At 42.0% G+C, this 24,676-nt stretch overlaps 1 protein-coding gene across 2 annotated transcripts in view; it reads left to right on the forward strand.

Moving 5' to 3' along the window:
* The first annotated feature begins 350 nt into the window (after window positions 1-350).
* LOC149068371 (WD repeat-containing protein 47-like) overlaps window positions 351-24,676 on the forward strand; it is a 57,535-nt gene continuing 33,209 nt past the window's right edge. Inside the window, exon 1 of one of the 2 annotated variants that reach the window (XM_089251546.1) lies at window positions 351-594. In XM_089251546.1, the coding sequence (XP_089107672.1) occupies window positions 478-594 (117 nt within the window). In that variant the 5' untranslated portion in view covers window positions 351-477. Of the gene's footprint in view, window positions 595-11,419; window positions 11,739-24,676 lie in introns of those variants that run through there. The other variant, XM_089251547.1, reaches the window with a different exon arrangement.

Consider the following 24,676-nt stretch of genomic DNA (forward strand, 5'->3'; position numbering starts at 1 on the left):
ACTACTGCATCATTTACTGACTCGCTCACTTATTGGCTCACTGACTCGCGTAAAACTGTTGTCGGCGAATTTTCTTAACAATGATTTGCACTGCGGTCAATTGTTGTCGGTGATTTTTTTTCCGTAAACCGCTTAGTCCATGCGAGAAATCATTGTTTTTTCTAGAAGTTGCCAACACGGGAACTCAAAATGAACACGCGCGTCGTAAATATGGACCTGTTCCCTCAAGAAGGCGCGCGTCTTATCTTGGGGCCAGTTTGAAGACACGTGAAGAAATTGAAAGAGAGAAATATTTCGGGGCCTCGTTTTCTTTTCTCTTTTCGCCCACACGTGACAAAGAGAGACGTTGTTGTTGTCGTCGTCGTTTTCTTGTGGTCGTGCTGATGGTGGTGGTCGCTCACACACAAACGTCGATACCCGTACAAATTAAGTGAAGGCTGGTTTAAAAAAAAGGAACGTCGGTCATCGTCTCAAGTGATGGAAGGCCGTGCCAGTCCTCAAGAGAGAGTCGACCGCCTGTTCGGTGACCGTAAGAAGTACTTCATATTCTGTGAGGGCAGCCTCTTCTTACACAAACACGAACAGACCGAAACGGTGAGTGAGTGACTCTATGTATAACTCTTCCCGCTTTCCTTACCAGTTTAATGAGCTGATTGAATCCAGCTTTGGAGGACCCGGATATGAATTGGGGGCGTGGGGGCGGAGGGCTCTGGGCAAAGCAGGAATCGGGAGGGAGGAAAAAATTTTGACCCGCCAAACTGGGGGGGGGGGGGTCGGACGCTAATCCCTTCTTAAGAGCATTATGAGTCCGTGAGGGAAATTTTTTCCGAGCCCTCCCCTGCTCAACCATAGGCGGATACGGGATAAGGATAGGGCGATTGCTTCCCTCCACTATTGCTCGTTCGAGGCGCCTGTATCCGCTTATTCCGCTCATCTGGCTTGGAATGCCTGCCTACGAATTTGCATTATTACTCTCGAAATTTTTAAAATCGGATCCTATTTTCATGAAGCCTCCTTCGGTACTAAAGCCCCCCCCCCCCGGTCGTGTCCGGGTGGACCCGTGAGTTAAGATGGCCCTGCCCTGTTCATATATTCTTCTTGCCACACGAGTAAATCAGGCCCAGATATTTAACGGGCACTACGATTCTTTCAATACCACGGTACTGACCGTCCTAAAATGATTATTTCCCCGATGTGCAGAGGCGTCTACATGAAATGAACATTGGGGGCCGGCTCAAAATCGACATTCCTCCCGTATATAACGGGATTCAAGCCATTGGCGCCGGAACCTAGGGGCTAAGACCATTTAAGCCCCCCCCCCCCAATACATTTTGCAGGGGGAGGGGCTGAACCCTACCAATAATTTCTGAAAAAACAGTGCAATGTGCACCCTCCCCCAGATCAATTTTTTCTCTTTTTTGACGCAAAATTTTCTTTTTAAATTAAAATATTGGAAGAAATGTTGTTATAATGAATATTGTTATAACGAATTGTTCATTTCTCAATGCTACTTGAAAGCTAAGGACTCAATTTTCTTTTTAAGAAATTCATTGCGACCCACACACCAAACCATACATGCTAAACCCATGGACCGCGAGCCGAATGTGGCCCACCACCTCAAACATAATCTTGTGAAGACGAACTAAGCGGTACATTTACAGACCGCTTAACTGACCCGTGGCGCAATTCTGGATCACTCGAGTAGGCCCACGGCGCACATTCACAGATCGCTTAAGTGACCTGTGGCACATTTACAGAACGCTTAAGCGGTCCGTGCCATATTTAGAGATCCGTCACGCGACAGGCGGTTTTAGAACACTTAAGCTGCCCGTGTATAGCTCTTCATCGCTCAAGTTACCCGCGGCACGTTCCCAGATTACTTAAGTAATCCGCGACATAATTAGTGACGCGCGGAGCAGTTCCAGAGCACTTAAGCGGCCCGCGACACATTTGCAGAACACTCGCGTGGCCCAGATATATTTTCCAGATCACTTTAAGTATCCGCTGAAGTGGCTCTATAGAACAGTGTTTCTCAACCGCCGGGCCCTGCCTTCATTCATACCGGCCCGCGATTTTGATTGGCCGTTTCATTTCTCCTTATTCATTCATTTTCCGCTGGTCGTGTATTTCACCAGGCCTTCGACTCACAAAAATGAATGAAACCGGGCCGCGGGCTCGAAAAGGTTGAGAACCACTGCTATAGAAGACTTATAGGGGGAATATTAGTTCAGGTTCCCACAAAGTAGGGAAAGGTTTCAGGGTTCTCTCGTTTTTTTAAGCACACACAGTAAAGATGTCATTAAGAATATTTGACGAAAAAAAGTTGACCACTTCGAGAACTGGCCGGCCCAGTTAATCCGACCATTGTCCAAAATTCAGGCTTTGTCGGCCCTTATATATATGGGTTCCTACTATTCGGGGTCATCACCACGTTGGCGTATTTTTTTTGTGACAATTATGATCATTTATAATTAGCCATAGCTAACCATAATAATTAGGGTTAACTACAGCAACCCTAAAAGTCATAGGAATCTGAATATCGATATCTTATTGATCCATGTATAGGGATGTACATTGTCGGCGTATGCCTGAATTTCGGACATTGGCCAGATCAACTGGACCAGCCAGTTCGTGAAGTGGCCACCTTCGGGATTTGGCAATAATATACATATAGTATTCTAAGTGTTGTGAGGTCTGTTACTCGCTCAGGCAAGATGTTTTTCATTTTGAAAATTTGTGGAAGAGCCTATAGGCGGCCCCACTGGGCCACCTCCTGTGGAAAATACGGGACAGTACCAATCATCGCCAAAAATTATGCTGAAAGTAAGCAAAAGTTGCCAACTATCGCTGAAATTAACAGAAAAGTTGCCAATCGCGGGAAATGGAACGCAAAAAGAAAAACCATGACAAATTATTAGATAAATATTCTTATTCATAGTCGTAATTATCATTATACAGTTATAACGACTCCCGTTATAACGACTCCACGGTATAGCAACCGTTCCCGTAAGTAAGTAATACAACGACCGGTAGGGAAAGTTCCAAATGTTTTCACATAAAATATATCCTATATGTATAAATTTCGATATAACGACCACCTAATATAGCGTCTGTTGGCTGTTTTCAACGAAGGATGGGGGTCGTTATATCGAGCGTCGACTGTATAATTTTTGAGTTGGGAAGATAATTTTAGTCGTTGATTTGAAGAATGGGAAGTTAAGTTGCTTCTTTGAAAATTCGTGATAAACCGGGACATTTTTGCAAAAAAGCCGGGACAAACAACCGGGACTGTCCAGCACCTCCTAGAGATAGAAGACCTCCGCACGGGTTACCAAGTTCATCTGCAACGTCATTAAGACTGCCTAGCAAGTTTGCCACATTTTGAACCACAGCATCCTATTTCGTTTCTTCTTATTCTGGCGTAGAATCTCTTCCTGGTTGGCTCACAAATACCACATGCTGATTGGATGTGGGACATAGAAATCGCCAATTCTGAGTCCAATTTTTTTTTTTAAGCACAACGATCATACAACTTTACCGCACACCAACTCCAATCATATATCGTCATTCCGCAATTTCCAACCAGTGGAGCTGGGTGGGAAACGAAGACTCCATCCATCGGTGGTCGCCCCAGGCTAGCACCTCCTACAGATAGAAGACCGCTGCACGGGTTGCCATAAACATCATTCAGACTACCTAGCAAGTTTGCCACATTTTGAAACACAGCATCCTATTTCGTTTCTTCTTATTTTGGCGTAGAATCTTCCTGATTGGCTCACAAAATCGCGTAGTGATTGGATGTGGGGCATAGAAATCGCGAATTCTGAGCCCGATCATTTCTTTTCCTCACAACGATGATACTGGCACGAGAAGGAAAATTTTTTCCCCTGAATATTCTCAGGGAAAATGGACTACATACTGACATCAGAAGCAGAGTGCGGAGGCCTTCTATCTCTAGGAGGTGCTGCCTAGGCTCGGTGGGTAAAGAACTTGAACTTAAGTAAAGAACTTGCTTCTGACGTTCTATGCCCGCATTCGAACCCATGGACCTAGATGGTAACCTTAGTAGTGGAAGACGAGCATCTTACCACTGCGCCACTCGGGCGCACTCAACGATGATACTGGCACGAGCAGCGGAATTTCTCCCCTGAATATTCTGAGGGGAAGATGGACTACTTGCTGACGTCACGAACGGCATGCGGAGGCCTTCTAAGAACGACGTGCGGGTTCTTCATCTTCATCCAATGCATAAATACACGCTTTGAGACGAGTTCGTGCCCGATGGGTCGTTTACGGCCTTCGTCAAATTTCTATGTGAAAGAACATGTCGAATTTTTCTTTTAAAAATAAAGACATGAATTTGTGGTATTCTTGACATTCCTGCTCATTATATGCAGCAAATAATATGAATCAGATTTTGCTGGGAAGAAAAAAAGAGCCTCGGGCACTGGAAGGAATTATTTCAGAATTCGTAGGAATCGGAATTAATGCAAAAAACGTTTTCTAGAATTTTCAATAATCGGAATTAATGCACAAGAATTTTTTCCCCCCTCAGAATTTGCGGAAACCGGAATTAGTGCAAGTTACTTCACAATTTGCAAAAATCTAAATAAATACAAAAAATTATTTCAGAATAAATGTCAAAATTAATTTCAGAATAAATGTCAAAATTAATTTCAGAATAAATGTCAAAATTAATTTCAGAATAAATGTCAAAATTTCAGAATAAATGTCAAAATTAATTTCAGAATAAATGTCAAAATTAATTTCAGAATAAATGTCAAAATTAATTTCAGAATAAATGTCAAAATTAATTTCAGAATAAATGTCAAAATTAATTTCAGAATAAATGTCAAAATTAATTTCAGAATAAATGTCAAAATTAATTTCAGAATAAATGTCAAAATTTCAGAATAAATGTCAAAATTAATTTCAGAATAAATGTCAAAATTTCAGAATAAATGTCAAAATTAATTTCAGAATAAATGTCAAAATTAATTTCAGAATAAATGTCAAAATTAATTTCAGAATAAATGTCAAAATTAATTTCAGAATGAATAGAAGAAATAATTTCAGAATGAATAAAAGAAATAATTTTCAGAATTAATAGGAGAAATAATTTTCAGAATCAATATGAGAAATAATTTGAGAATTAATAAACAAAATAATTTCAGAATTTATGAGAGAAATAATTTTAAAATCAATAAATTAAATGATTTCAGAATTAAGAAGAGAAATAATCTCAGAACCTCTGGGAAATGAAATGGTTCCTAGAATTAATGAAAATTTGAAGAGATAATTTGTAAATCAACGCGAGATATAATTTCTGAATTTTTAAAAATCAGAATGAGCGCATTTATGCATTAATGAAAGGAATAATTTTGGAATCAAAAGTGAACGAAGTTTTTCAATATGTAGGGGGGAGGGGGTCTCCCTGCTCGACTCAGGGCAGGCCCCCCCACGTCTTAAGAGTATCATGGCCCCCCGGGCCAAGTGGTTTTTCGGAGTCACTATCTGGTAAATCCTAGAAAATTTCAACCGGATCTGATTTTTGTGGGGCCCCTTTTCCTCTTGAGGGCCCCGGAGCCGTGACCGGGTAGGCGCCCATGCGTTAAGGTGGCACTGGGCACGGACTCTCTTGGCCCACCCATTGAGACGCCACTGCATGCACCACTGCGACCGCAAACAGCTTGTTGCTGTTCTCTTTCTCGAAGTCGACGATTATTACTGCGTGCTCGAGTTTTCCGCGTGTTCGAAATCGGTGAGCAAAAGGGTAATAATTTATTATGATATGCACCTGCTCATACATTGCTCAAAGCCGGCAGCCCTTAAACGGCCTTGAGGCCGCTCGGAGCTGAATACAGAAGGCATTTCTGCGGCGTGTGTGAGGTGTGTTTGTTGTGGTCAAGGCCGCGATCTTCTTCTTTCTTTTTCATTCTTTCCAAGTTTGAGCTTTCACTGCGTTGTAACCAATGCATCGAGAGATATTTCTCATCGGCCCCGGCCCGGTCGATGCTGCTTATTAAAAACACGGATAATGTTATGGTTGGGTATTGTTATCGCTTTCCCGAAAAACGGAGCAAACCAATATCATAACGTAGAGGAAATTTCCTTTATGCTTATCGGGACATCGGATAATGTTATCATTTTTTTTCCGTCGAAAGTTTTGTTTTCCCCAATGCATTATGAAGCTAAGAGGTTTAACCATACTTATTTTTCCCCCCTGTAAGTTATCGTTATCACGCCGCAAAATTGATGTAGAAGGCTCTAGAACAGAGAGGTCTTCAACCTTTTCTATTCGCGAGCACTGCCTGTACCGTACCCCCGTCATCAAAAGAAGAGCACCACCTACGGCAAGTTTAACATACGATTGCACGAAATTAGGATGATTTCAATCCTTGAATATAATTTGTACAAGGTGCTAAATTGGAATGCTCTTCAAGTGCTCGCGAGCACGAAATCGGACAGGAGCATCGGGCACTCTGGGGATTTTAGGGAGCACCGTGATGGTCGCGAACAACGGGTTGAAGATGCCTCTGCTCTAGAACAGTGGTTCTCAACCTTTGCGAGCCCGCGGCCTGGTTTCATTCACTTTTGTGAGTTGAAAGCTCAGTCAAACACACGACCTGAACAGAAAATGAATGAGGAAAAAAAAAAAGAAACGGCTATAATCACTCGCGGCCCGATATGAATGAAGTCAGGGCCCGGTAACGGGGCCGTGGCCCAGCGTTTGAGAAACACTGCTCTAGAAGGTGTTCTCTCCTCCCTCACGTCTTGACAAACATTTCTGTCGTAATCAATCAGTCCGTAGTGTGATATGCGCGCTCTGATCCATGTACGTGTGGACCTGCTTTGGCAACGGGCTTCCTATAGTGAATCCAGAATTCAGTTCTTGGCCACTTTCTTTCAATTGACCGGATTCAAATTTCTTTTTCCGAGAGACCTTTCCCAAGGGATCAAATGTATAAACGTATTGTACATTTAAGAAAGGATCCTAATTCGTGATATGTATTACACCTGGTCACAAGGGGCAAGCATGCATTTTGGCGCCCCCTGTGATACTGGAAGAGAGGTTAATTGACCACCCCTTTGATCCGGCTCTCAGGCCCGCCTGCTTCGCCAAGTTGGGTCCCGATTGTAAGTAATACGTAAAATAAATACAGGGAACACAGTAATGCGATTAAATATGATTATATGCATAAGCAGATATCACATAAGGGGCCATTCAAGTATTACGTAAGCAGATTTTCAGCCATTTTTGACCTCCCCCCCCCCTTTTGAACAAAACAAGGACCCCCATCCCCCCGTCAGCAGCTTAGAATATTTCATATCTTCAAAAAGGGGTGGTTGATGACGTAAGCAATCTTCAAACCCCCTCCCTTGTCATCCAAAGTCAGCAAATCCGAAGCACCCCCCCCCCCCGCCGATGCTGACGTAATACTTGAATGACCCCTTAATGGCATCTTACATGCCATATTACTCTTAATGCATCTTACTTGGCGTTCGAAAACAGGAAAAGCCTTTCCCTAGTTTTGTGGGCACTTCTCCCTATTGATGCGTGCTCTATAACTATCGAGCCTCTTCAGTGGTCTCTAAATGTTCCGCGGATCCTTCAAGTGATCTAGAAGTGTGTCGGTCGCGAGCCGCTCAAGTGCTCTGGAACTGTGTCGCGGATTACTTACGTGATCTGCGAATGTGCCACGGGTCACTTAAGCCGTCTGTAAATGTGTTACTTAGTTAATTTTTAATGTGATAACCACAAGTGTCCTTCATGCCGCTATTCTAGCTAGGGTGCTAGGCGGGACGATACGAATGGTTTCATAATAACCATTACACACGTAGTTTATATTAAATATATATTCTTTTCTTTTTTTTAAATATAAATATAACCAGCCAGATCGAGTCAACCAAAACACCAAGACCGAAGCTGATCCTTAGCTAAGGCTCTCTCCAGACAATCCCCCATTTAAATAGATTTAATAGATTTAATTAGAAATAGAGGGCCTCCGTACGGAGGCCCTCTATTTCTAGGTGTGCTAGTCGTACTCGTCAAGAACCCTTATCGGACGCATAGGTATCGGAACCTGGCATTTAGCCCACCCACCTCCCCCCACAATAATTTTTTACGGGTGCTGAGAATTCCCAATAATTCATGAATATACAATGCAACGCATGCCCCCCCCCCCCCCCACAACCTGCTCGGAATTACAAATATACGGGATGTCTGGCAGCCCTATTCTGATTCATCCAGTAGGTTCCTTTGCCATAATCTAATGTGGACTTTACACTTGCGAATATAATGCAGGGAGGATAAAAACTCCGTAGAGACTTTAGGAATGAATATAAACCGGAAAAATAACCAAAATAAAAAACGGTTTGCAGGGTTAGCATCGCAAGGTCACTGGAATTTTTTAAGACAGGAAAAAAACAGCCGATAGATGGCTCTGACGTACAAAGAAAAGATACGTAAATAACGAACAGAACGCCTCCAAATCGTTTATTACAGCAGTATGTGTTCCACATGATTACCACCACTGGGGATAACACATTGCAGGTGAGTCAAAAATCCAGCACCGGCAGAGTGCAGTAGGTCCACATACACGGCTTACAACGGTGAACTAATTGTGGATTAGGAGCGAAGTTCTTATAACCGTCTCATTTACATATTTCCACCGAAGTCAATCCTACCATCGCCACCTACCGGCTGTTTTTTGTTATTTTTTTCCCTGTCTTAAAAAAATTCCCGTGAACTAGCGATGCTAACCCTGCAAATCGTTTTTCATTTCGGTTATTTTTCCGGTTTTTATTCATTTTTGAAGTTTCTACGGACTTTTTGCCCACTCTGTATGACGTTGTGACGGCTAAGCGTCGCTGAAGAATTTTGAAAAATGCTTTCTTGGTGGGCCGACAGATGGCGTTTATACCTCACAGGTTTCAAGACCAGTTCACACTGCGGTTGATGGCGTCACTAGAGACGATCACCAAGACGATTTCATTTTGTGACAATATGACTTATTCGTAGTTTCCCCGAACGCGGCACTTTGTTCGTTGAAGAAAAACCGCGCAAATCAAATGCAGTCAAAAAAAAGAGTTGTTTTCTTCTTATTCATTAATTTATTCGTTTTCCTAGAACTTGATTAATCTAATTAAGCAACACCAGATCCCTCTGGCGGCAAAATATGAAAAACAAAACAAAACAGAAAAGCCCCGACAAAGTCGTGATTGTATTCCATCGGATATAATTGCGTTCAGACAGAAATAAATCTCACGATTTTTTTTACCCCTGATTTCCATGTTGCCACATTTTGGCGATTTCTCGCCAAAAACAACGAAAATAAAAATGTTGTGTTTATCTCAATCAATGACCGATTATAAGGAAAATGAGAGGGATCAGAGAGACATTAGCTGGATTGCGGCTGAAACAGGGCTCGTCCAATGGGTCGGTGTCATTTACTTTTCCTGAATTCACGTTTCCCCCCCCCCTTCTGGCTTTTTTTCCCAAATTTCTCTCCCCTCCCCCCCCCCTCCCCACGCTCTTTTCAGAGTTTCTGTCCTTAAAAGTCATTCGATTAATTTCTTCCCATTCGCCATTTTCTATGAATTTCTTCTCTCTGCGCTTTTCTGAATTTTTTCCCCTCGTCCACTCCTGAATTTTATTCTCTTTCCGTCCCACGTCTCTTCCTCAATTTAGTTTTTTGGCCTACGTCTCCTCCAGAATTTCTCCCTTTTTTCCAATTTTCCCCTCGGAATTTTCTTCGTTTTTTTGCCCACGTCCCCTCCCGCATTTCTTCCCTTCGGCCCCATTTTCTTCTCCTGAATTTATTTCCCCCCTCCTCTTGTGATTTTTCTTTTCGAAGTGAAACTTCTATAGTGACGTAAGAGTGAAAGTTTGTAAGGGAAAGGAAACCATCACAAAAAGTGGAAAACGCTTTCTTTTTCTGCATAACCCATTCCGTAGGACAGCAGTCGGCAAACCGCGGCTCACAAGTCACATGCGGCTCTTTGGCCCCTTGAGTGTGGCTCTTCCACAAAATACATACATGTTCCTCTCAGAACATGGGGGGGAGGGGCATGAAATGTTTCCATACTAAGGAACGCAACCTCTACCCTGCCAGACCATACAAGACGATGCTCCTGGGCCACCACTTCTCATGACGGCTCTCCCGAGGCCTCCTGTCTCCATCCAACATCTGTCAACACTACTAGAAGCGATCCACCGGGGTGGCACACATCTGAAGACGATGCTCCTGGACCACCACATCTTAAGACGACGCTCCTGGGCCATGAAGACTCTCCCGTGGCCACCTCTATCCATCTGCATCCAACATCGGTCATCGCTGCTGAAGTAATCCACCGGGGGCGACCATCCGTCTTAATTCTAGGTTTTTTTTACGTGCCGTAACTGGCAATATATTTGTGATAATTTTCAAATGTTTCATCCACAATAAAAATATTATGTAAATGGTGGTTAATATGCGTTTACAATAGTCGTGCGAACCGTAATATTTGATTAAGCGGGGGGGGAAAAGTTGATATTCAATTAAGCGGGGAACCTTCAACACTGTCTTTATGGGCGAAATTTAGGTTGCAGAGGATTTTATCCGTTATCCAATTAAGCGGGACGGACTGTGCTTGAAAGTGATTCTATTTCATTCGATATTTGATTGCGCAAAGAAAAACCGGGACAAAAAGGCGTCCCTAGAGAAAGGCTCCCCGAAAAAACCGGGACTACCCTAACTCTACTCATGGTCTCTACTCTGACCCCCTTGATAATTTTTCCTGGCTCTTTCTCGCCATTGAGTTTCCCGAAATTCTAACTCCTCCCACGCACCCCGCCATTCTCTATAAACTTCCTTGTCCCGTTTTTTTTTACAAATCTCTGCTCCCCCTTAAGAATCCTTAAAATTTTCAATAATTTACGCCAAGGCGTTAAAAATACTCGCCAGAGTGTGTTGTCGTAGAATAATAATAATTCCAAGTTAACCTAAAACGTGTAAAAATGCGGTTTTTATTTTGTTGTAAATAGGGGGGTGCAGCGCGTTTGGACTCTTTCAAAAGTCGTGACCATGCCTTTAAAACACCATAATATAGCCAACCCTATTTTACCTCTCTCTGTCTGCAGCTGTTATAACACTATTTATCCCCATTCTTCTTGACCATATAGAGTCCATAAAAATCTGTGTATTTGCTTGGCTGGGATACAATTACGCAACGCCAAGGGGGGAAAAAAATATATTTGGCGCGGTTTTAGGGGGGGAAGCTCATTAAATAAACAACCTTGGCGATTTTTATTTTATTTATTTTACTTTTATATTCATTTCGTCATTATTTCCTCTATTTTATTATTATTCGGTGTGTGTGTGTTTTCTCTCTCCTCTCTCTCTCTCTCTCTGAAGGCGGTTTATTTCTTCTCTTCCGCGTTTACGAGTGTCACTTTCGTAGCGTTAACATTGAGGAATCACTGTGTCTGTACAAGCGACGGATGACTGTACCAAATGTGACTCGAGTAATGCCGGATAGTGACTAGTATGTAAAGCTTTGACGCAAGCCGACCTGCCGCCACGAGAATGTCCCTTGTCTGATGTGACACTGCTTTTATTACCTACCAGAGAAGTGCCGGCTGGTGGTGAGTGATGTCTCGTTTTGCTTACCCGACTCACTGTGCTGTCCACTTCAGGCTGTGCCCGATCAAGGACACTACCTCGTCGCCGTTGCATTTCGACGACCTGGCCTCTAGTGTGAGTACTTGTGCCAGTTCTCTGACACGAAGGTGTGACTATTTCTATCTGTCGCTTAACGATAAATGCGGAGCAACCCCGATGTAACGATTCTTTCGAAGAAGTCCCTGTACGTATCGAATTGGCGTGAGTCATTTCAATGATTCCTTTTCTTCATTAATGAATCCGATTGCTGGTCGCGTGTGATTTGTTAAATCGGGGTTCGACTGTATTTATGAAATATGAGTAATCATTCTCCCAAACTTTTTGTTCCATCTCGCCCCGTTCATCAGAAATTTTTTCCTCTCATCGCCCCCAAACTCAAGTGAAACCCATAGGATCCTATGTTAAATCAGTAGATTCCATCGCCCACCAGGGGGCGATATTGCCCACTTTGGGAAAAACTGGTTTAGAGCAGTGGTTCTCAACCTTTTTTTGCCCATGGCCCCCCTTTCAACCATTTCTCATTCCTGTGGCCCCCTTTGAACATGAATAATTTTCTACCCCCCCCCCCCCCGTTTTCCCATTAGAAGATAGTTATTCAAAAATTGTCTGAAGTATAAATATTTTTGAATTTAATTTGATTAATTTTTAATTTATGAAAATAACGAAAATGCAAAATAAACATAATAGAATACAGTAAAAAAATAGAATAAATTATTTTCAATCAATGTAAACTCTGCGCTTGAAGACGGCAGAATGTCATCAAGTTTCTGCACTGGATGAAATTTGTATTATTTCCAAATTAGTTTTTTTTTTTGTGTGTATATAATTATGGTTTCATTGAGAAATGTCAGTTGTAGCTTCCAAAATACGCATTCTTATAATGATAAAAATCGTAAAAAGTGGTAGCAAGCAGTTTTGTTAATTTTATTCTCTTCATGAGGATAAAAGTAGCCACACAAATATGAATCACAATTGAAAAGTTCAACCTTCCACATCGTTTTCAACAATAATACATGTATCAACGATATAGGTTCGTGTTGTAGCCCTACTATGAATTTAAAAAAATGAACTCTCTCTCTAAAATACGTGTGAAAATTTTTTAAATATTTGTTTGAACCATTCCTTCCATAGAAATCATGTAATCAGTGACAAAACTGTTAGTGTGAACATAATGATTCGTTATCAGGACTTCAAGCCCATCGGAAAATATAAATAATCAGATTTTCAAGTAAGAAAATTATCAGTATAATGTTGACTTCAATTTCGATACGGTGAAAATCTGATATTTCGTTGGATGACAAGTTGCCTTCAAGTGGCTTTTTTGGTTCATAATGTGGCCGCTCTCTCGCAGGCGAACGAAGCAACGTGCGAGTTGGCTTAAACACAACACAATATTTTTCACATAATAGTCCGTACTATATTTAATATACAAGGCGCATAGGTAACGGGGCATATGGCATTTTACTGGAGAACCATTGGTCCTAGTGGCATACTTCCAGTTGGAAAAAGTACTCGAATAATGTGTAGTACTCAGATATTTGATTCATGTTGCCAGGGGTTACATAGTTATTAAAATAAAAATGTTAACTTTTTATGCGGACACCCTGTGCCTCAAAACCCAATTGGAAAGTTGTTTCCCGGTCTCCCACAAAAAAATTCAACGTGTCCAAGTTCAAATTTTCACTGAGATATTCGAAGAAAGTTGGAAAAAAACAGCATTAAATGAGGAAAATTTTCGAATTCGCATATCTCGGTGAACATTGTACTTAGAAACGGGAAATTATCTTAGTTGGCATCGGGAAAGACAAAACAACAACTTCTTTGGCACACAGGGACGGTATATAAAAAGTTTTTTTTTTATATATTTTATAACTATACAACCCTTTACAACATGAATGACATATCTGAGTTGGACACGTACGTGATTTGGATACTTTTTCTACTTGGGTATGTCTCTAAGACTAACGGCCCGCCAGTAAAGTACCATACGCCCTGTTACCTATGCAGCCTCCATATACACGTAAAAAAATAGTTTGCGACGAAATACAGTCAACTCTCATTTTAACGAATACCATTATAACACGGGGGAAAAATATCGCTTTAACGAAAACTTTTCTAATCCTCCGGATAAGTTTACATAGGAACAATATAAAAATCTGGAATTCGTTTGTAACGAAATTTCGTTATTACGAAGTGATTTCTCGGGTCTCTTGGAGTTCCGGTCTAGTGGGGTTTGACTGTATTTCCCCCCAAAAAAAAATCTGACATTTTTGCAGTAAAGTAATTGAACTTCAGCAATTTGATGTGAAAGCAGTCCTTTTTATAATGATTATGTCCTTTTTACTTTTATAAATTTAGGAAGGAAACAAAAGAAAGAAAGGGGTTGGGAGAAAAAAAAGAAAAATGGCCAAAAAGGGGCTCGGTTGTGGGTAAATGCCTTGAAATTCCACTTCTGCGCTCAGTTTTATGACAAAATTTGGCATTTATGAGACGTTTGACTACGGACGCGAGATTAATCTCTATATATATAGCTTTCAATATTAAAATATTTCATTTATACGAAGCACAATTTCAATTATTTGACATTTTCATTTTGACTCGAACTCCAAATCTTTGGCATTTAGACATTTCCAACTATCAAATCCACGTAGTTTTTGCAGATTGTGAAAACGCGTCGCTGAATTGGTTTTGTTGGCGTATTATCAAAACTAAAAAACCATAAATTTTAGGTTGACAGCTACAAAGAGACGCATTGAGCGGGTTACGGACATTTCAAAATGAAGACTTACGTGAGAATTTATTGCACATCAGCAGATGCAGTGAGTCTGTAATAAACGGATTTAAATTGCTTTAAATGAAGTGTTGTCATATACGCCCTTTTAGAATTTTTTTTTTCTAATGTCCACAACATTGTTCTTACAGGATAGGAAAACTGCATTGAGATTATTTGGGATGTTGCAGGCCAGTAGTAGGCCAGCAGCAGGCTTAAGTAGTAGGGCAGTTAAAAGGAAGCATTACAGTATCGATTAAAAAACTTAAAGATGTGTAGAGGAAGTCCCAATACAGGGGTGGCTTGAGCTTACCTGCCGCTCGGGTGCGAAGCCTCATGTGCCGCCCTTAATGCCGACCCTGCCAGGAGACTGATAGGGCTTTGATGAAGGGCACCTGGAGATAAACCTGATTTTTTTTTTCCAGAAGAAAGCCGCACATCATTGTTTACCGTGCAAAATGTGCGTGACCATACATCCCGCTTTTGAAGTAGAATTTCTATGGTTTTTTGTTTCCTAGAATTATTTTACCATTCTTAATAATGCCAGATAACTTGATGCTTGAAAGAGCACTTATTTTTGTGAGCCATCATCACTTATCCTGTAAAATTGATATTTAATGGGGTAATTTTTATTACGAAAAGTTTTTCATAGTTGTTTCTGGTATTTCGGGGGCCGGACAAGTGAAAACCAAATTTTTCCTTTGCCTTCATTTGACTATTGTGGAACAAATTCTGAGTGAGGGTATGGGCCCCTAGGCTGGGATATTTTCCAGGCCCCCTCCCAGTCAGATTTCTCACGGCCCCTTCTATAGTTAATTTATAGCCTGACAAAGCCAAAAAATTATAGAATTGTCCAGGACTCTTGTGGGGGCCATAACTGAGGGAAACAAAATGCACACATGCCCCTTGTAATAGAGTACAGGGGCGGCGCTTGGCCATGCGACCCATTGCGGACACACGGGGTACCGCTCAAGAGGATGCTAAATCCGGGGTGAATGGATTCATTGGCCGAAAGAAACCAAACTCGGCTCTGGAGGGGCACAAAATCCGAAATGAAAGACCGAAAAAACTTTTTTGTTAGGAATCGTTTGGATAAATTGTGAGGGAGGGGCATGACCTTCCAAGGATAGGGCTGTAAAGGGTAGGCCCGAGACTATAAATTCTTATAACTTTTCTTTTTCACTCTATAAATTAACTGTAGTAGGGGCCCCACGAAAGATTCCAGCTTTGGGGCCCTGACGGAGGAGGTAGGAGCTATGGAGGGAGCAATAGGTAGGAGGCGCAAAAAAGAAGTCCCACACGGGTACAGATTTTGTCTCGCGCCGCCCAGATATCTTACATTCTTGTTTCTGGTACTACGGTCAGAGACCTTGTCTATTTTCTCAACGTTTCCGTTGTCGAGGTACAGTATGACTCAAAAGCTTGATGTCATGTGAATTTTTACTGTGTTAAATTTTGGGGCCTTGAGTAAAAAGTCTACGCTGCTGCCCCTTACAACCTGCCGCCCGGGTGTGCCGCACCCCTTGCACCCTCGCTTCAGCCGCCCCTGTCACAATATATTATCACAGCAATGTAGTTTAAAAAAATTAAATTTCGCGGGTATTTTTTCTCATGTATGATTCGGTCTCTTGGAGTTCGTTATAACTGAATTCGACTTTAAATCTTTTCAGCAGAAGCAACGGATTGGCACCCCCTCAAAATTCATAAAAAAAATACCCCAGAGCAATCACTCTTTATTCGATTTTTATAAATATATTCCCCATCAGACCTCTCAGTGCTGGCTGAAGATAACTTTCTGCTAAATTAGATGGTTATTCGTCTGTAATTGTATGAAAACGATGGGTTTTTTACAAGCTTTCATTTTACACCCATCTACTTGGATTACATTTACTACCAGCACTCAAAAGAATGCCAATGAATGGTCAAAAAATCTTTGTTTTCTTTATGGCAGCCCTCTTTGAATGAAAAGTCTTCGAACACACACAATTTTCTGTCTTTATAGTTATTCCATTTTGCTTAAACCTCTTCTATAGTTTGTGTCAGGACCTACTATCACCTCCAAGTCGTAAAACCACCGAGATTACATGAACCAATTTTTTTTTTATTTCCTTCTTCCTCATGTTAATGTTACTTGAATGGGGAAAAATTATGAAAAAGATATTCTATGCATTTGTTTGAAATTAATTTCACAAATTTCTTCACGGCCCCCGCATCAGTAGCCGTGGCTCCCATTTTGCAAGATTTTCATCCGTGCCCCCCCCCCCCCCTGGAATATCCTAGGGCCCCCGGTTGAGAACCACTGGTTTAGAGCATACGTGAATTTTTCGCAAAGCAAAAATTTCCCAACCAGAAATTTCTCTCATCTATTCGCAAAAATAAAAATCTTCGAGTTAGTTAAATTTTTTCACAAAAAAAAAATTAATGATAATAATAATAATAATAATAATAATGATGATGATGGTGGTGGTGGAAAATTTTGCGTTCATCCAAAACAAAAGAGAATTCCAAATCCCAAAATTTGCAGCATGGGCGGCTGACATCTTACTCACTTACTTACCGAACGCGGCCAGGCTCTGTCGCTTACGCAATTTAAGCACATTGCTCCGAAGGGTATGACCCGTGAGTGAAAAATTTTATTCATTCCCCCCCCCCCTCAATTTACAAATAGCATAAATATACACAGATAGAGGTGCATAAAATCAAGCACATTTGCAAAAATCATATGAATCATCGTGACATGCGCAGATGAGTCGACTAATAATAATAAAAAAAATTAAGATAGTGCACAAAATTCTTTGGGTCGCGGGGGGGGGGGGGGTATTTATAGTGTGATCCCGGCCTAAAGAGTAGTGAGACCCCCCTTAAAGGAATCCTATGACAGTAATCAACGCGTCATTCCGCAGAACTTGTACTAGTCAAGAATCGGAGTCCTCAGCAACAAAGAGCTGCCGTTTCTGAACCTCAGTCTGGCCGATCATCGTCTAGGACAGAGGTCTTGTCGCGAGCACTGCCTATACTCATCACCAAAAGAAGAGCACCCTTACGGCAAATTTGACGAACGAATGCACGAAATAAGGATGACTTCAATAATTGAAAGAAATTTGCTCGAGGTGTTTAATTGGAACGTTGTTCGCGTGCTCGCCAGCACGAAATCGGATACGAACATCGAGCACTGTGAGTGATTCCGGGAGCACCGTGGTGCTCGCGAGGCAATGGGTGAAGATGCCTGGTCTAGGCTCTACAGCAATGGTGCTAGGTCTTCCCCCCCCCCCTCACCGCCTAGGCCCAATCCTTTCTCCGGGTTATTTATCCCGAAATTTCGCCAGTCTTATAAACTGAATGTTGTTGAAATAAAAAATCCTGAAAAATGACCATAACAAAAATTGCCAAAAAATTCGAGAAAATGCCTTAAAAACTAAAAGAAAAATTCCCCAGAAAATGTGATTAACATAACAAAACAAATTTCTTTGGAATCTAAGCCAGTAATTATATTGACTACCACTACCAAACCACACATGCACTGCGTCCATATTCCTCAACTTCTAACGAATTGGTACATGTTGAAATGTGCGTGCCCATGTTGTGTACCTAACATACTGTTTGTTTCTGCGTAATGCTTGTTATGCGTAGTCTGCTGCCATCTGACATCAAATTTTCAAACTATAAGGGAATTGTATATTAAGGATTTTACCGTTGTAGGCATGTTGCTCTCTGTGGCGAGACTTTTTAAATTGGAGATCAGCTCGCATTCGCGCCTCGAAGTTGGGAACCGCAGAAAACCACCTTCAGGCGACGGTGGGGTTCGAACCCGGCGAGTCTGTCACTTTCTTTCTTTCAAACCGAGCACAACTCAGGTCTATCACTGTCTATGGGCGATTTACTACCTAGTGAGTTGTGCCGGAAGTGTAACTGTGTGTGTACCTAACAGTACACGTGAGTGCGTACGTAGTGTTGTGTTTGGTTTTTTTTTCAGTGCCGCCATCTATATTTCAGAAGTGAAGTGAGCGATGTGTTATGATTGAATTACATTTGTACTGTTTGTAGGCCTGTTGTTCTCTGTGGCGAGACTTTTTTAAGGGGAGATCAGCTCGCATTCGCTCCTCGAGGTCTGGTGACGAAATTTTGCTGACAAGCGGGGGATGGGGGTCAGAGTTTTGCTGACAGGGGGGGGGGGTCAAAAATGGTTAAAAATTTGCTTACGAAATACTTGAACTGCCCCAAAAGTATAACAAAATGGAGGAAAAAGGAAGTTTGGCAATCCATTCCTTATCTAGAGCTTCTGATGGGTGATTTCTCGGTAGTGAAATTCCTTTGCATGCTGGCAAGAGGCGGCGTAATGTAGCTTGGTTTCAATCTCTCCACAGCTGCCATGGTTGTTGGGGATTGATTTAAGCCTTCTTCGACTGGCGGAGAACGAGCCGTGACCCGTTACAAATTTAATTACCTTTCCAGGCCAGTTATAGTTTCGGTCTTGATAGGAATTACTTTGTGGGGAGATCTGCCAGATGCCTCTGGGGCACTGCGTCCGAGTGGCGCCGTGGTAAGATGCTCGCCTTCCACTATGATTACCGTTAAGGTCCATGGGTTCGAAGCCGGGCATAGAACGTTAGAAGCAAGTTCTTTACCTGCCGAATATGGGGCGACCACCGATGGATGGAGCCTTCATTTCCCAGCCAACTCCTCTGGTTGAAAATTGCCGTATGGCGATATATGACCGGAGTTGGTGTGCGGTAAAGTAGGTGCCTCTGGGTCGTCCCACTTAGCTTGTCAGTCGAGGAGTATCTCACTGCTGTGTCTGGATTTTGCGGTGGGAGTTTCCTCTTTGGTGACTTCTTTTGCACAGCGATCAGCATCTTCATTGCTCCACAGGCCCCTCCGCGAGCTTTGACCCAGGAGAAGTCCATGTTAAGGTGTCCGAGAATCAATTGCTCAATCTTTCGGGAAGTCTGGTGCCTTGTAATCGGGTTCAGGATGGCCATTATTCCTGAGAGGCTGCCTTCGTGATGTGGGTCGGGACTTGCAGAGCCTTGTGGCCTCCCTAGTTGCTTCGAGGCTAACAATAAGCTCGGCTTGATAGACAGAGATCTTCGAGCGCAGTTTCGCTTCCGGGCTGACAGCTGCTAGTCGTCTGTTTATACGGTATTTAAGCGCATACGCAGGAGGAGGCGGATACATTGCGTTGTGTGTATTCTAGGGCTGGATAAATCGAAAAAAAATCTAGGGGCCAGAAAAAAATTTTTTGCCGCCAAAAACAATGTTTAAAATAAAAAAATGTCTAAAATAGTGATTCTTTTGACTTTTGCACAGTGACCCTCTTTCATGTTGGCAGATATGCAGCTATAAATTCCGATCATTTTGTGCTGCTTTCAGCCTGCAATTTAGTAACTACACAAAAAAAAAAATTTAGGTGCCGATACCAATTTTTTGGCGCCTGGAATCCGTCCAGTCCTGGCGTATTCGTTAATTATTGGGACTCAATAGCCTGAACCCCTGGGTTCGATCGAAAATTGGAAGAGGTAGCTTAGAGAGACGAGTCTAGTTTCCGACCATATCACGCCATTAAGAAATCGGGGATATGGCAACAACAAAAACACGGAGCCATGAATCCTGCGAGCAAAGTTTGAACCTTATAAAGTCACGGTGACGCGAAAATCAGCAAAACTTGAAATCACAAAAAAGAATTTATTAACTTCCGATTCTAACAGAAAAAAATATACCCCTAAAATATAAAGTTCTGATTCAGACACTAAATTTCTATGTAGATTGTTATATTACGCACAGCACCTAGTTATTGTTGCAATCTAACCAGCGCCAAACTTTGGCCTCACACTCCAAAAACAAAACCAAACGTGACATTGAGGTGTCAAAACAAACAAAGGGAAGTAATGGACGAGGAGAACGAGAGGAAAAAAATATGGCGTAAAAATTTTGATGTGATACGTGAATGAGTTGAGCAGTTGTTGTTGGTCGTAATAACAATTCCGATGCGTCCTGATGGGCTATAAGGAAAAACAGAAGATTCATGCACATAACTCCGAGATGAATTTACATTGTTATCGCTCATTTCAGAATACTCGGAACAATGTAAGGTTACCCAGAATACGGCTATCTGAAATAAGTGTTGCTTTACGATCTTAACTTTCGGGTAAATGGCGTTGATTCAATCAAAGTTGTACGGTGTGTACCACCGAAAATGTCCGGAAAGAATGTACGTTACTGTATTCATGGCCCCCACATCCTGGAGTAAGGCCCTTAGGCTGGAATCTTTTGCGCCCCCCAACCCCCCCACCAGACTTTCACGGGCCCCTTTATGATGGATATATAGCGTGAAAAAACGAAATAATAATGGAAATCGTACCGGGGCCCCAGGGCTGGAGCCTTGCCAGCCCACCCCTTGTGGGGGCCATGGCTGTATTGTACGGTACAATTTGATAATTCAAATAAAATATGCAGAATAGTCAACCTCTCAACAATGACCATTACGGGAAAATCTATTCTGCAATATGAAATTGGCAGGTTTCATTTCGAGGAGGGGGGGGCCATTGATGAATCTAATTTTTTTACTTGTTGCTTCAACATTGAAAAATTGCAATAACGGAAGCCCGAGATAAATCCAGTCTGAGCCCCCCCCCCTCCCCTAAAAATCTGTAAATTGTGTCCCGGGTTTTTGGTTGGTGGCGCCCTGGATTTTATTTGTTGGTAAAGTGAATACAAATGAAAATTTTTCGCGGCCCTCACAGGAAGGGATGCCCGACAAGCCTCCAGGTCGGGGGCCCCCCACGTGGAAGTTGACAGGTTTCATTCCCGCGGGGGGGGGGGGGCGGCTGAATGAATCTCCATTTTTTTTGTTGCTGTTGTTTCAAACTGTAAAATTTGCAACAGGGTAAATCCGAGGTAAATTCGGTCTGGGGCCCTACTGAAATTCTGCGAATTGGGTCCCGGGTTATTGGTTGGGGATTCTGGATGCCCTCGCGTGAGGGGGGGGGGATTGCAACAAATCTGCATTCTGGGGGACCCCCCTTCCTCCCATGCAGAAGTTGGCTCACTTCTGGGGGGGGGGGATTTCTTGATGAATCACATTGGTTTTCTGTTGCTTTAATATTGTAAAATTCTTCAGTAAGCTCGTACTTTCACATGCAATTTTTCATAGCACTCTGGGACGAAATGAACAAGATACGATATGAGTGGAAGGGGGAAGGGGGTTGGCTGCCAAAGTGGCACGAGGGCTGTGCCCCCCCTCCCCCAGTATAACATAGAAAATTTCAATTTTCATAACGCCGCCAATAAAAGGAAATGCCGCCAAAAATGAAATTCACGGCCTTCTCTAATATATTACCGGGAAAATTTTGCACCCTAACGATTTAATGAGAATTTGGCGAGATATTGGAGAATGAAACACTTTATTATTTTTCAGTTTCTCACGTGTTAAAATAACTGTTTCAAGAAATTTCATTACACTCCCAAAAAAAAAAAAAAATAGCAGTAAATCAAGAATTTCGATCGCTGATATCTCGGTGGAATTTACATTCAGTTGTGATTAGTTTCATTGGTCGAATAGTTTCACGTCGCGAAAACTTGTCTAACCCTTTTGAGTGGTACAGCAGAAATAACTTGGTAAAATGCCATATCTTCTCTAATATAAATTAGGCTTTCTTTCCATTTTAAGCGGGTGCAAACTAAGGCAGGGGTTTGCGACTGGTGTTCCGTTGGAGCTTTGTTGGGGTTCCGCGGAATCACAAACGTCACGGAACCCCCTTGAAATTCCCAGAATCCGGAGAGCTTTGAAAAAAAAAAAAACCTTTTTGTTACTGATACTCTCGTAAAGCTATTCTTTATTTCAAATGTGTCGTTTAAAACAAATCAAGACCACTTGAATGAGTAAACAACTTAGGAAACAAACACGAATACAAGGCCCAAAACAGGCAAAATTCCCAACGAGGTGGCTGAGAAAAAAATGCCCATAACAAATAAGGATGTCATATATTTCAAAAATACAGCAACCCAATTAAAAATGCAATTAACACAAATTATAAACAATATATATACATGATAAAATATTATACAATGCCCATAAGAATACTTATGGTTGTCGACTCAATTCTTTGATTCTGCAATTTTCATCAATTTTGGAATCATTTCCTTCATGGTTTTTTTTTTATCCCGCATTAATTCTGAATTTCCGTCTAATCTGGGACCATGTCATTAATTCTGAACTTCCATCTAATCTGGGACCATGTCATTAATTCTGAATTTCCGTCTAATCTGGGACCATGTCATTAATTCTGAACTTCCATCTAATCTGGGACCATGTCATTAATTCTGAATTTCCGTCTAATCTGGGACTCTTTAGTTAATTCAGAATTGTCGTCAATTATGAGATTATTTTTTCTGCTAATAGTTATGATTCCCGTCGATTCTGGAGAATCATTTCTCTGAGTAATCAAATCTCTTAATTTTTTACCAAAATATTTAATGCACGAAATAATTATTTTTTTTTCATGTAACAGAAAGAAAATGGCATAAAATCAAAACAAATTGCTATTTTAATATCAGGAAACATATAAAAAAATTCAATTTGCGTATTTTTGCTCCAGTAATATTTTCTGGAGTGATTTGGAGGGGTTTTTTTGTGGAGAAAACAGGGAAAAAATAGATTACAGTATTCTAAGTTAGATCATTATTATTATTTTTCAAAAACAATAGACGATATAGTACTTCACTAGATTATGTTAACACATCATCGCAAGCGGGGGGGGGGGGGAAGCTGATCTGACTCCGGGAAGACCAGGGCAATGAAGCGTGTGTCTACTGGTACTTCAAGGAACTTCCATTTCCGTCATATTTTACTGCATATTCGGTAGATGGAGTAGATAGTGCAACCACAGAGCCAAAAATCCTTTTCTGAGTTCCTCCCACATCAGGAAAATGATCCACTATGGCGATGGAGGTGTCTTGGTCTGGACAGGCATCATGTTGGACGGCCGCACACCCCTCCGTGTGTTTGGCAGAGTGCCCGTGACTGCTAGGAGGTATAGAGAGGAGATCTTAGAGCCCTATGTTCGACTTTTCAGGGACGCAGTTGGCCCTCGCTTCCTGTTCATGAACCACCACGCTCGTCCACGTCGGGCTCACTTGGTCAACGATTACGAAAGTGAGGATATTTGGCGTATGGATTGGCCAGCCGGATCTCCTGACCTAAACCCTATAGATCAGTGACTCCCAACGTGGGCGCTAACGCACCCTTGGGGGCGATGGGAAGTTCCGGGGGGGGGCGGTAGAAGCTACGGGTATAACATAGGATCCTGTGGGTTAGATTGCGTTGGGGGCGATGGGAGAAAAGAATTTCTGAGGGTTTTCGAAAGCAATAGACGATATAGTACTTCACTAGATGATGTTAACACATCATCGCAAGGGGGGGGGGGAGCTGAGCTGACTCCGGGAAGACCAGGGGGTCGGAGACCAGGTCGAAGAGGGTTTTCGTTGATGAGATAAAAAAGGTTGGGAGACTATGCTATAGAACATGTCTGGGGCGCTCTTGGGAGGGCAATCGCATCTCGCCATTCCCCCCTCCGAGAACCATCCCGGAACTGGAAACTGCATTGCTTCAGGAGTTGGACCGATTGCCACAGGGACTCCACAACGACCTCGTGTCCAGTATGCCGTCGCGCTTTGTGCGACCCTGTCTGACTGTGAGAGGGGACCGTACCCCCATATTAGACTCATTTTCCGTTCGATTTCGCAATGTGGATTTTGGACATTCCTGCAATGATGAGCTGTACTGACAATCATGCGTGCGTACTATAGGCTGAAACACACTACACTGACGTGACGTGACGTGACTCCACGTAATTTCAGACACGTTGTGAATTCTAATTCGCGAAAATTCTGTGACGTTCAATTTATATGACGTTTGAATCCCCTCGTCACAGAATTTCCACGAATCAGAATTTACAACGTCTCTGAAATTACGTGGAGTCACGTCACGTCAGTGTAGTGTGTGTGTGTGTTCAGTATATAACTGTGTATTCGTACCAAATTTCATTAAAAATCTGTCCACTAGTTTTTTTTTTTTTTCAGAAATTCGACATAATGTGCTAATTCCCTTAATTTTGCACACGAGTGTAAAACAGTAGAGGGTTTCTTTTAATTCCTGTTGAACATTTTTGGCGAAACACCCCGTATATTAAACACGAATTTATTTTCTGTTTGGATGCATTGCATATTTAATGCACGCCTTCCTCTT

Source organism: Pholcus phalangioides, unplaced genomic scaffold (genome assembly GCF_987345545.1).
Source record: "Pholcus phalangioides strain wild (caught in Gottingen) unplaced genomic scaffold, Ppha-v1.0 ptg000027l_1, whole genome shotgun sequence".
Lineage (NCBI taxonomy): Eukaryota > Metazoa > Arthropoda > Arachnida > Araneae > Pholcidae > Pholcus > Pholcus phalangioides.